General features: G+C 50.9%; 1 protein-coding gene across 1 annotated transcript in view; it reads left to right on the top strand.

The window, feature by feature from the left end:
• The first annotated feature begins 11293 nt into the window (after nucleotides 1-11293).
• The window catches only part of LOC119397395 (uncharacterized), an 87715-nt gene continuing 84941 nt past the window's right edge, over nucleotides 11294-14067 (top strand). Inside the window, exon 1 of the mRNA XM_049416550.1 lies at nucleotides 11294-11419. Within this exon, the coding sequence (XP_049272507.1) occupies nucleotides 11327-11419 (93 nt within the window). The 5' untranslated portion in view covers nucleotides 11294-11326. The remainder of the gene's footprint in view (nucleotides 11420-14067) is intronic.

Here is a 14067-nt window from a genome sequence, read left to right as displayed (position 1 = left end):
GAAAGCAGTCCCTCGTCGGGATGAAACAAAGATAGACGCCGCACGGCTGACACAAAACTGCTGTTTTCATCTGTGTCTTTTGTTTGTCATAGCAGAGCTTGCAATTTCGGCGTCTTTCTTGCACCTGGGGCTTGTGTTTGGACTTTTTTGGAGGTGGAGGAGGGGGAACATGTCTTTCGCCCGTGCCAAGAATCTTGACGACGCATCCTCGTCATTGGTGCTGAAATCTGATGAGTCAACATCTTCTCCAGACTCGCTGCTGCTGATTACATCCTCAAAATCGACTGTTGACACGCTGGATTCGCGAGAAACGCGTCGTCTTTTGGGAACGCCTACACGCGATGACGACGCCGACGCGCGCGCGCAGCAACCCGAAACTTTTTGTGGCGAGAGAAATCTTCCCCGTAGCAAAAAACAAGCAAAACATCGCAGATCCCTTCGTGCATTTCCCACTTTCTTACATAGATGGCGCTAGGCGCCCGTAAACTGCGCAATGGCACGAGAATTCAAACTTGAAATGCATCGTTCAAATTGAACGATTTGAATAGGCGCGGTAGCGAAAGAGTTAATTATAGACCTAAACACCATATCTGAACGCTTCGAGCCGTTTGGCTCGTCGTGTCTCATTTCGTGCCTGTCGAGCTTCATCTAACGTTGCGCACCTCTTTGGCAGACCCAATGCCTTCTACAGTACATGCCTGCGACGTGAGCTGACAAGCTGGTTGCCAGCCCTCTCCTGTTCTCTCCTCCTCCTCTCCGCCGAGCAGTGTAGCTAGCCAGCGCTCATTGCGGTGCCTGATACTAACATCTATGCTTCCGAAATTGAATTAATGTATACTGCAGTTTCGCCGTGAAAGCCGTGCAAATGGCGATAATGGAGATACTTCAGGCACTACCAAATAGTTTCGGCTGCGAGCGCTCTTTGCCAAGACTACACTTAGCCTCCCACCTAGACATGCGCGCGGGTGTTTCTACCTCCGGCGGCGGCGCATGAACGGCGTGGGGTTCACCGAACCAGCGGCCGCGTGGCCGGGGGGGGGGGGGCGGAGAAGCAGTGAATGCGATAAGTACACGCCGTAATGTTACACAAACAAGGGCTAGCAGCTAACGCTTTTTACTCCAATCTCACTTAACTCTACAAAACGCTTGTGTATGGCAATACAGCCGCTCCCGGAGAAGCGGTTTTCGGTCAATTCGTCGTATCAGTGGTCCGAGCGCGAAGCAGTGAGATTACAGCGCTCACAGCGAGTGGAAGGTATACGAGCCGTTCGCTGGGGGATGTCTGCCGAAATAGCGCGCGTGCCAAGGCTCTCGACCGCGCCCTTATAGTCAAAGTTCACAGTTGCTGCTCAAGTTACGCAGTCCCTCTCCCCAGACATCCCTTCCTGCTCCTTCGTCCAGCAAATGATGGGCGGGGCGTTTCCTTCTGCTTGAGGAGCAATTGACCGCAGGCCCCTCACTTGGGTTGATGTTATCCCGTGCTACGGAGATGGCCAGCTTGTTTCATCTCTGCTTTAGCCATGTTCCTTGCCAATGCTCGCGAGCTTTTACTCGCGGGTAGAACATACAATCGATTTAGAGTTTACACGGAACATGAACGACGGTGTAAACCTGTTCTGAGTGTCCATACTATTGCGAACGCAATAAAAATATACAAAAAACCGTCGAAGCGGCTCGCCTTTCTCCTGGAAAGCTGCATCGTCTCCGCTGTAAAGTGTGCGTCCATTGGAAGAATCATATAATCCAGCGCCTTTTCTATTCGTTTCGTTCTCGCCTTGAATACCCTTCTTACAAGGGACATCTCCTTGCCACTTAATATTTCATAAAGCATGCGTACAATGTCAGCACTAAGCGTAGAACCTATCATGATTTCGCACTTGTCGGCTACAGTCTGTTATCTCTGCATGCGCGGTCGCAAACGCACAAAATGGAGCAAAATCAGTTAATCGCGCGCGATAGTCATGCGAGAGAAGCAGGAGCGGGAGGGTGGCTGCATAGCAAATCAGTATGAAAGACAATTCACAACTGTTATTTCTCGTATATGGACCATTCGAGAGTATGTACGCTGATGAGGTCACGTAAATCACTGTTCTGGCATAACGAAGTGCACGAAAAGACAAGAAACGCCAAGAGAGAATAACGCGCTCGTTGTTTTTGTTTTTTGTTGTATCGTTACAGGCTGTTAGGGGCCCTTTAAAAATACCAGAGCGTGCAAACACGGGCACAGGAGAGTAGTCGAGACACCAGAAACGCCGCTAGCAACTGAGAAATCACACAGCGGCGGAACCGAAGGTAGACACAAATATTTATCTGCGCATTCCCACGTAAGAGGCCATACCTATTAATCAAATGCGAGTAGTGACCTATGTGAGAGATAGCTGTTCACTCCGTGTTTCTACGTCATTTCTTCTTAACATGAATACCTACCAACTAGCTCAGCTATAGTCTAAGTTTTTCATTGTCATCTGTATTTAGTTATCAATTTACTCGAGTAAGAATGAAAGGAAAAATGTACTAGCGCACCGATATATATATATATATATATATATATATATATATATATATATATATATATATATATTATAAAGATGTTTATTGGCGGACACTCGGCGAAGATGATCGACAGCGACAGTCAAGGCGGGGCCGACTCTGCGCGAGCTGCGCTCTGTCCGAAGAGGGCAACCCACTAGAAGGGGCCGGAGAGGACGACCCACTTCAGGGTTCCAATAAGCTTCGCTACAATTACTCCGGGTGCGAAGAGGGAGCCGCCTGGCGACCTAACAACTTGTCACAATGAGCGGGTCATGGTACGCCTTGAGGCGCTCCACGTTTACAATGTCGCGCCCTCGACGGCGCATGTCCGAGGATGGATCGATGGGTTCGATCAGGTAGTTTACAGGAGATGTGCGTTCAATGACACGGTAGGGGCCTTCGTATTTGGGCAGTAGTTTTGAAGAGAGGCCAGGTGCAGTGGTAGGGATCGAGAGCCATACGAGCGCTCCAGGGAGGAACGTCGGCTCAGAAGTGATTCTGTCACCGCTAATGCTCCTCTGCCGCTCTTGGCCATGCGTAGTGAAGGTCTTGGCAAGTTCGCGACACTCTTCAGCAAGTCGGGCGGTAGCAGAAATCGGCGCACACTCAGACCGATCCGGCTTGTATGGAAGGATTGTGTCGATTGTGTGCGAGGGGTGCCTGCCATACAACAAGAAAAAGGGAGAAAAACCAGTGGTGCTCTGAGCGGCGGTATTGTAGGCGTAGGTGACGAAGGGCAGAATGGCATCCCAATTGGTGTGATCGGCGGCGACGTACATGGAGAGCATGTCGCCGAGCGTACGGTTAAAGCGTTCGGTGAGGCCATTCGTCTGCGGGTGGTAAGCAGTAGTTTTGCGGTGAACAACGTTGCACTCCTTTAGAATGGCTTCGACGACTTCTGACAAGAAGACACGGCCTCGATCACTGAGCAGCTCCTGAGGTGGACCGTGACGTAGCATGAATCGGTGGAGCAGGAAGGAGGCCACATCGCGCGCTGTAGCCGCTGGGAGGGCGGCAGTTTCGGCGTATTGCGTGAGGTGGTCTACAGCGACGATGGCCCAGCGGTTACCAGCGGACGTCAGAGGAAGTGGCCCATACAAATCGATGCCAACACGCCCAAACGGCCGGTCAGGGCAAGGTAGAGGTTGCGGACCTGTCGGCGACAGGTGCGTTGAAGTCTTGCGGCGCTGACAATCGATGCAGGAGCGGACGAACTTCTGCACGTAGCGGTACATCCCTCGCCAAAAGTACCGTTGGCGGATGCGGTGGTAAGTTTTCGATACCCCAGAATGCGCACACTGCGGATCAGAGTGGAACGACTCGCATATGTCAGAACGCAGACTTCGGGGTATTACTAGTAGCCACTGGCGGCCGTCGCCGCTGTAGTTGCGTCGGTGGAGGAGGTCGTCGCGAACGGCGAAATGGTGGAGTTGACGACGCAACGCGCGAGTGGGTGGTGTTGCCGACGGATCAGTCAGCAAGTCTATCAGCGAGGCAATCCAGCGATCCTTGCGCTGTTCGGTAGCGATGGTTTGAATGTCGATGGAAGAAACGGCAAGGGGAGACACTGAGCTGTGGGCACTGTCGTCAGGCAAGGGAGAGCGCGACAGGGCGTCGGCGTCAGCATGCTGGCGTCCGTTGCGGTACAGTACGCGGATGTCGTATTCTTGCAGGCGAAGTGCCCAACGGGCGAGACGGCCTGAGGGATCTTTCAATGACGACAACCAGCACAGCGCATGATGGTCGGTGACGACATCAAATGGGCGACCATACAAATAAGGTCGGAACTTCGTAAGGGCCCAGATGATTGCCAGGCATTCTTTCTCCGTGACGGTGTAATTGGTCTCGGCTTTAGTAAGCGTGCGACTTGCATATGCCACGACATATTCCGGAAACCCAGGTTTGCGCTGTGCAAGGACAGCGCCGAGGCCCACACCGCTGGCGTCCGTGTGTACCTCTGTAGGGGCCGCAGGGTCGTAGTGGCGTAGTATCGGAGGAGACGTCAACAAACGACGGAGCTTCGCGAAAGCGGCGTCGCACTCTGACGACCACGTATTGAGGGGCCCGTTGCTGCCAAGGAGCTTCGTCAGCGGCGATATGATGGTCGCGAAGTTTCGTATGAAGCGCCGAAAGTAGGAGCATAGTCCTACGAAACTGCGCAGTTCTTTGACGGACGAAGGTTTGGGGAACTCTGTCACGGCCCGAAGCTTGGCTGGATCGGGGAGAATTCCGTCCTTGGATACGACGTAGCCTAGTATTGTCAGCTGCCTTGCTGCAAATCGGCACTTCTTTAGGTTCAGTTGTAGCCCGGCGTCGCTCAAACGCGTCAAAACAAGCCGCAGACGTTGAAGATGCGTGGAGAAGTCCGGGGCGAAAACGACGACGTCGTCGAGGTAGCACAGGCACGTGTGCCATTTCAAGTTGCGCAGAACGGTGTCCATCATGCGCTCAAAGGTCGCGGGCGCATTACACAGCCCAAACGGCATGACGTTGAATTCGTACAAGCCGTCGGGTGTGACAAACGCTGTCTTCGGTCGAGCGTCATCAGCCATGGGGACTTGCCAGTACCCTGAGCGCAAATCGAGCGATGAAAAGAATTCTGCTGATTGCAGGCTGTCAATGGCGTCGTCTATTCGAGGGAGGGGATAAACGTCTTTGCGGGTGATCTTATTGAGTCGTCGGTAGTCCACGCAAAACCGCACAGAGCCGTCCTTCTTCGCAACGAGAACGACTGGAGACGCCCATGGGCTGTTTGAGGGTCGAATAACATCGCGGCTAAGCATGTCTTCGACTTGCTCGGTAATTACACGACGCTCTGTTGGCGACACGCGATATGGACGTTGCCGCAGTGGTGGTTGGGCGCCAGTGTCGATGCGATGCGTGATAGCAGACGTGCGGCCGAGAGAAGTTTGCGCGACATCGAACGAAGAACGAAATTCTTCCAACAGGCACAGAAGCTGGGAACGCTGGACCGACGTAAGGTTGTCAGCAATGGAGGAAGCAAACACGTCAGCGGGTGACGAGTCGGATGTGGTAACAGCACTGAGCGTACGGGAGCTGGCACAGTGCGTCTCACCCGGTGCGTCCATAACTTGTGCGTCTTCGAGGGCTTCCGCTCTGCCGAGACATTCCCCTCGCACCAACGTAACAATGTACGGGGATGGGTTCGTAACGAAAATATCGGTGTCGCCCTGAGTGACTTGCACGGTCGCAAATGGCACCAGCAAACCTTTCCTGGTGAAAACGCGGTCAGAGGGAGAAAGGAGTGCAACGGTGTCGGAGAGACCGGTGCAACAGACGGACACAGCCGTTGACGAGTTTGCAGGAACTGTTGTGTCGTCTTTGACGAGTACCTTGGTCGTAGCCGATGGACTATTCGCCGGCGTCAGATTGGAGAATGGTGAGAGCTCGATTTCGGCTGGTGCGCAACGAATTACGGCATCGTGGCGAGCGAGAAAATCCCAACCCAGGATGACGTCGTGAGAGCATGAAGAAATGATGATGAATTCGACGGCGTACAGAGCGTCCTGAATGATGACACGGGCTGTACACACCGCTGTCGGGTGAATACTTTGGGCGCTGGCTGTACGGAGGGAGAGCCCGGAAAGCGGCGTCGTCACTTTTCGTAGTAGTCGGCTAAATTTAGCGTCCATAACGGATACGGCAGCTCCAGTGTCCACAAGGGCCAATGTGCGCACGCCATCTACAAACACGTCTACTACGTTCGATGGGCTATGCTGAGGGCTTTGGCAGTTCGATAGCGTCGCAGCCCTTGCCTCTTGGACTGCGACGACTAGTTTTCCTGGTCGCGCGCGACCGGGCGGGGCCGCATCGGTGACAGTGAGCGGCGTCTTGGGGACGGCGAACGGCGGGTAGATGGAGACGGGCGTGACGCCGGTGACATAGGCGGCGGCTCGTAGTATGGGCGGCTGGACTGGCTGGTGACGGTCGATCCGAATCGAGGCGCCTGCATGCGATTGCAATAGCGGGCGACATGACCGGCGCAACCGCACGCAAAGCAGATGGGGCGGCTGTCGGAAGTGCGCCATCGGCTTGCCGGGCTAGGTCCCATCCATGTCGCAGGACGCGAGGGACGGGGTGGCTGCTGATATGACTGCATGGTGGGCTGCAGTCGTGGCGTATGGATGACGTCGGCGTACGCAGCCGGCACACTCTCTTCGAAGGCCTGAGGCCTTGCGACGGCTCCGGCGTAAGTATGTGGGGGAACCACAGGAATCGCTGGAGGCGGCCTGGCGACAACTTGCGCGTAACTGAGCGGCACAGTCGCCCGAGGGGGCTGGTGGTATTCCGGCATGACCTCGGCGATTTCCTGCTCAATAGCCCGGCGTAGGGGAGGCAGCAGTGTGCTCGACGGCTGTTCAGCAGGCTGCGGGTGAGCGAATGCCAGTAGAGAGAACTGGCGGGCAATCTCCTCGCGCACGAAGGACTTGATTTCGGCGAGCAAGACGGAGTGGTCCGAAATGGCCGACATGCCAGCGAGATCGGCGTCGCGTGATGGAGGCCGACGCGTCATCAGCCGCTGCCGGCGCAGCTCCTCGTAGCTTTGGCACAGTGTGATGACCTCAGCCACAGTGCTAGGGTTTTTCGCGAGCAACATGGTGAAGGCATCGTCGTCGATGCCTTTCATGACGTTCCGGATCTTGTCAGACTCAGGCATGGTCGCATTGGCTTTCTTGCACAAGTCCAGGACGTCTTCAATGTAACTCGTGAAAGACTCGCCGGACTGCTGGGCTCGTTCACGTAAACGCTGTTCAGCTTGCAGCTTACGAACGGCAGGGCGACCAAACACGTCGACGATGGCGGTCTTGAAAGCGGACCACGTAGTGAAATCGGAAGCGTGGTTGTTGTACCATAGGCTCGCGACACCCGCGAGGTAGAAAACCAGGTTGCTTAGTTTTCCGGCCTCGTCCCATTTATTGGGTACGCTGACACGCTCGTAAATCGCGAGCCAGTCCTCGACGTCGGTGCCATCCGCGCCGGTGAAAACAGGAGGGTCGCGGATGCGGGGGACACCGGGACAGGGTGTCGGTGCAGGGGGAGGCGTTTGCTGGGCGGCATCTTGAGTCATGGTAGACGGCACGGCACGGGATCGCAGCTCCAAGGGCATTGAATGCTGACCGTAGTTGTTTGAAGGGCACAGCACTCTCCACCAAATTATAAAGATGTTTATTGGCGGACACTCGGCGAAGATGATCGACAGCGACAGTCAAGGCGGGGCCGACTCTGCGCGAGCTGCGCTCTGTCCGAAGAGGGCAACCCACTAGAAGGGGCCGGAGAGGACGACCCACTTCAGGGTTCCAATAAGCTTCGCTACAATATATATATATATATATATATATATATATATATATATTGGAATGATGGCTGCCGATCGTAGTTATTAAAGTGTCTGCAAGGCAGTGCTATTCTCAGCTGCGGTGGGATACGAAGAATGGACGGACTGAAGCACGAACTGGTGAGCGCGATGAAGGAAGCACTGGAGGAACTAGACCGTCGGCAGCTAACTAGGTTCGAAGAGGTGCTTCGCAAGTTGATGTCAAAGAAAGAACTGACTCACGCCCTAGTTGATGCTTGTCAGACGGTGGAACCCCACGAGCAAATATATTTTGAAGAAGAACAGGTGAGCCTTCATAGAAAACAAAGAGGTTCCCATGTACTGCAGATTGCCGAGGTCCAGGACAGCAAGGAAGCTCAAAATGCCGCTGATCCTGTGCTTGTGGTAGCCGTCAACTGCGATTCTACTGATGTGATCATGCAGCAACGGCGCAGTCGTCTGCACGTTAACAAAAGGAAAAACAAGGACGAAGATGAAGATGAAAGAACAGAACAAATAAAGCCTGACGTCTGCGCAACTTCACCAGAAGGCAACCCTGGCGTGGAAGAAATACAAGTTACGAGGCATGTGAACCAAGTCAACCCCGGCTCCAGTATTGTGCACTGCTACAAGAAGCTCGTAAGCGTGCCAAAGGTTCCCAACGAATCTTCGCCTGACGAGAAGCCTGTGGCTTTCGCGATAGCGGTGACGACCCCTGTGAACGCCAACAGAAGGCGTTTTGACCAAAGCGCTCATATCACCAATCAGACCAGCTGCATGCGTCAAGACAGCACTGAAGACAATGCGAAGCCCCGTCAGCAAAGGTCGCACTCTCGAACATCGTGCCATGATCATAATCATTGCCGTGGCCGTGCTCGGTTCCCAACGAATCAGTCAGCGAAAAAACAGAGCAGGTCGAACAGTCCAGCTTCCAGAGAACACATCGGTAATGGCCAAGTTCCATGTCTCCTGCGTCTAATGCTGCCTCGACACCGCAAGGCGATGTCCTGCCAGTTGGTCATGTCAGCGACACCGACCAGCCTGTCAACATCCTGTGCTAGAAAAACCTCGAAGGCGGGCGCTGCAGCAAGGCAGTCAGGACATCCTCCGCCTCCTTGCAGACCCCCCACCCCCCTACCCCGGTGGAAAGTGGTAGAGGAGAGCTGCCTCAGGTGCTGGTGTGGTACTGGAAGCGGAGGAAGATGAGGAGCCAGAAGATGGAATGATGGCTGCCGATCGTAGTTATTGAATTGTCTGCAAGGCAGTGATATTCTCAGCGTTGCAAGATATATATATATATATATATATATATATATATATATATATATATATATATCCAGCGAGTTCGGTCTTCGCCCTTTAAGGCTGGAGGAGGCGGCAGCGTTAAGCTCAGGCAATACTCGTGATATGCCCCGCCACGGTGGTCTAGTGGTTATGGCACTCGACTGCCGACCCCAAGGTCGCGGTATCAAATCCCTGCCGCGGCGGCTGCATTTTCGATGGAGGTGGAAATGTTTGAGGCCCGTGTACTTAGATTTAGGTGCACGTTAAAGAACCCCAGGTGGTCAAAATTTCCGTAGCCCTCCACTACGGCGTCTCTCATAATCATATCGTGGTTTTGGGACGTTAAACCCCAAATATTATTATTATTATTACTCGTGATATTTCTGGAGAATAAAAAGATACCGCAACTTCTGCGGAGCTATTCTCGATGCGTTTGTCCAAAGGAGATGTCCACAGTCCATTTCGGCAGAGCGCATTCAGTTATTTGAAAAAGCGGTGAGCCGTGATGTCGCCTCGCTCTTGACCACGTCGCCGCACCGAATCCGCCAGCACATTCCTAGCGTAAGAAGAGAGTGGAAGAAATGCACAGAAACAGGAACTTTTCAAGCCTAAATTTCCATATGACTGTGTCCCAGATGTTTGAGAACGATTCAGAAAATGCGTACCTACCTTACAGCTGCGTTAGACGAGCGAACGCATTAAACCTAAATCGATGGCTAACACGATCAAAAGACATGTGCACCGATAATCGGCTATCTGAGGGCGGCGTTTGTTGCATTGGAGCGCATTCCGTCCCTATCATTTGTGTCGAGAGTGTGTGAAAGTTTCGTGATGTCATGATGGCGCTGCAGAACAAGAACCGGAAACAGGGGGCGCGCTTCTCGCCGGGATCCCGCTATTCAGCGGCCGCTGAAATGGACAATTCACTACATGGACACATCGAGAAGAGCTCCTCCGGCGAAGTGCTGTATTTTATTGCCAGATTCCCCATTCGAATTAAAAGAAAAGTCTAACGGCGGAACTCCGCAATTATTGTGCGGCGGCGCCGTGATCTCTCTTGGGACTTCGGCGGCGGCGCGAGTGGCGTGACCAAAAAGAGGCGGCGGAAAGTGAGCGCCGTCGCAGGCATCTAGATAAGGAGGTATCCGCCGACCACACAATCCACTAGGCCTTGGCTGAGCATCTTCCAAACCCGCCACGGTGGTCTAGTGGTTATGGTGCTCGACTGCCGACCCGCAGATAGCAGGATTGAATCCCGGCCGCGGCGGCCGCATTTTCGATGGGGACGGAAATGCTTGAGGCCCGTGTCCTTAAATTTGGGTGCACGTTAAAGAACCCCAGGTGCTCGAAATTTCCGAAGCCCTCCACTACGGCGTCTCTCATAATCATATCGTGCTTTTTGGACGTTAAAGCCAATATTGATTGTTATGAGTGACTTCCACCACGCGCCCTTTCTACGACACTTCATAGCCGTTAGTAGGCCGAGTCACGTGAACACCGCAAGGGCGAAGTGAATGCGCAACTTCAGCACCTCGGACCCTGAGGCGCGTGGGTGTTCATGTGACGTTTTGCACGACGTGGACTTCAGCCGGCTTTTTGAGAAATACCACCTTTGAATGCGACCTATAAGACCTTGGCCTTAATAAGAAATAGGCGAATCATTGCGAATCAATAATTAGCACCAACCCACATCGGAACATCTGGTTAAAATGAGTGCCACGGCAGCTGAAAGTATCTCTTCTTGACCTGCAATAATATTTCGACGAGCAAGCGAAAACCTTATTGAAGCTCGAAGCGATGTATTGTTGGCTGTCCGCTTAGTTATGACCAATTGATGTAAAACACTTTTATCACTAAGGTATTTACAGAAATATTCCTCGTATTTTTACAGTAGGTTACCTTCTAATTTCCGCCGCGAATGTCAACATGCTTTCTCGTTCATTGCCATTTTATAAAAATAATAGTACGTCAATTGTGAACTTCATATTGTGAGTGCTGCTTCGAGCGTCATAAATATGCCTAGGAATCGAGTAAGCCGGTTATTTATTTGCTACCTTACCAGGAGACATTTGCTTTAGGGAAGGTTAAATAAAGGCAGGAATTTTAGCCACTCGTTATTTATAAGCCGCACATGTTGACTAAAAGAACATCGTTTAGGACTCCTCTGAAACAAACATGAATTACATCGTGTTCGCCTTTCTGCTTGGAGCATGCGGAGTGAATGGTGCTACGTGGCGTCCTAACGTATCTCTAGACGATATCAGAGACGTAAGACGTTTTTTTAATGTATTTCATACCGGTCAAGAAGGCGCAGCGGCAATCGCACTGTGTCGCGCACCATGAAGTCTCTGGACTGATTCTAGACTCCGGCAGCCATCGCATTGAATGAGGGGCTAGACGCACGGATACTAACGTAAAATTTAGTTTCTTATTCAGCAACATCGCATTGTCGGCATTACGTCTGCGCCCTCCACTACGGCACCTATGATTAGCTCCCTGCTGCTTTTGTCCGTAGAGATTTCAAGTCTAGATTTTTGACACCAGCATGCGTCATATCATGACTAGTGAAAATTAGACAAGTTGTAAAAACAGCTGTCCAGTTACCAAGCAATTCTTAGTTTCCAAGTCAACGAAAGCAACAACTGTTTCTGCCTCAAATCGAAGGACCGTACTGTTACTATTACATTATAACTAACGTAATAGTAGCTTGAATTGTTGGTTAAGCTATCAGTCGTGACTGCATCAGCTTTAGCAACGAGAAATGGGATGGTGATGTGTCAATCAGTCTTTGCAACGCTGTCGCTGTCGTTTTGTGACCGCGCCATATCGGAACCAACTTCAACACAAGTCATAAAATAAGCTTTGTTCACAGCCACTGTTATCATTGTAGCTCTAAAGGTATTGTATGCATTAGAGTCTGAAGCACAGCTCACTCAGCCATCGCGTAGAACTCGCAGAACCGCATCTAGGTATTGGCCGCCGGTATCGAAGTCACGCTACACAGAAGTTACACTCTGCAGACTTAGGATCGGCCACACATACAGTACACATTCATACCTTTTGTCCGAGGCGATCCACCTTTGTGTGATCATTGTGGCGATCCACTAACTGTACTCCACACCCTATTGCAATGCACGGAACTAGACGCTCTCAGAAAAAAGCATTTTTCATCAATACACCTGCAGTTCCCACTTCATCCCGGTATGTTCATTGGCAGACAACCACTTTTTAAATATCATTCTCTCTTCGAATTTTTAAAGGATGTAGATAACTTCAACGTTATTTTTCCAGGCGCTCGTAGCGCGGCCTCATGATTGAGGCTGTTGTTGCGGTTTCTATCAAAGGAAGCACCTGCCTCCCGGCCTTTGGGCTCAAAGGCCTTGAGGAGGCATTCGTGCTGCTTTATCGCCTCTCACTTGTAAATACCATGCTCACTCGTCATTAATCCCACACCCATAGATCACACCACTTGTCACTGCCATAATTTTACACTCTATACACATCTTTTACGCTTCTTTATAGCGCGTGATTTTAGGCCTCTATACAGCCACAATACACCCTGTCATCGTAATCATTGGTCATAGCTAACACCGCACAAAAGACATGGCGCTCTTTGGCCACCCATGGCCCTTGCGCCAAAAAGCCCCACTAATCAGAACTCGCAGTGGGTGATATCTGTCTGAATGCTTGCGCGAAACAAAACACAACAGGCCTTATTGAAATATTAAAACAGGCTTTGCTGGCTGCTAAGTAAGCAAACCATTTAATTAATTGTTTTATGCTAAACGTCCACGTCAAAGGTTTAGTAGGCTCGTGGCTTGTGTGAGCGAATGCTTGCATCGAACCGCAATATTGCCCGCTGCATCTTGACCGCATAGTAAGCCGAACATGAAGCCGTCACATACGTTTTGAGTGTCACATAAGAATGTTGCAGCGGAATTTTGATTCTCGGTGAGAAGTTGGCTCGTATACAATCATTGTTATATGCGTTACCGAAAAAAAAGTAACTAAATACGTTACTCGCTAGCTAAATAAAAGCAACGCGTTACCACCCTACGTTACCCATAAAAAAAGATTACGCATTGCCGCTACTGTTACAGAAAAAAAAGTGACAGACGTTACTTCTGCCGTTACTCCATAATCAGAAATTTTATTCAGTGCGTCTTCGCCACAGGAACCCACAATAAGAATATTGTAAAGCTCATATTTATATTTCACATAAAAGTTTTAGCCGAAACAATAGTTTCACCTAAAATACTGATTGAGCGAGGATAATTTACACAAATCTGCCATACCATTGCAATAATATGGTGACTTAGAATCGCCTGTACAGTTTCATGTGATGGCTTGAAATTCTGTGCCACATAGTCAAGCCATTTGTCTCAACATGAAATTGAACAAAAGATGATCGATTTCAAGATCAATGCTCTCCGAACAGAAAGCCTATCTAAACTCTGTGTAAACTCGAAGTATTTATGATGGTGTGTTTCTACTAACAAAATAAATATGCAAATTTTGTAGTACTAAGGAGATGCTTAAATGGCATAATTCCAGGAGGAATTTTTTACGCACATAAAGAACTTGATTTCCTTTTAACCTACATAGCTGCCGTAGCAAATTGCGAATGTGTACGTTAAGGTGTTCGTTGTCAGCCTCGCTCGCTCAGGAATTAATACCCAGAAACATGGTCGCAGTTGCAGATAGGAAAGAGCAAAATTGTGAGAACGAAGTTTACAAACATTGCTAGAGTAGTGGATGTACAGCTTCCTAATGTTAGTACAACTTGTTGAACGTGAGCCATACCTGCATTTCAATGATGTCTTCGGACAGCTTGCCTAACGTCTTAGTGAATACGTCTGCAGTTACGCTTAATTGGCGCTCGAAGGACGCGCTATAGGGAATTCTTTTAATGACAC

Source organism: Rhipicephalus sanguineus, chromosome 6, assembly GCF_013339695.2.
Source record: "Rhipicephalus sanguineus isolate Rsan-2018 chromosome 6, BIME_Rsan_1.4, whole genome shotgun sequence".
NCBI classification, from domain to species: domain Eukaryota; kingdom Metazoa; phylum Arthropoda; class Arachnida; order Ixodida; family Ixodidae; genus Rhipicephalus; species Rhipicephalus sanguineus.
Note: the sequence above shows the minus strand (reverse complement) of the source record. Positions and strands in the feature narration are given on the sequence as shown.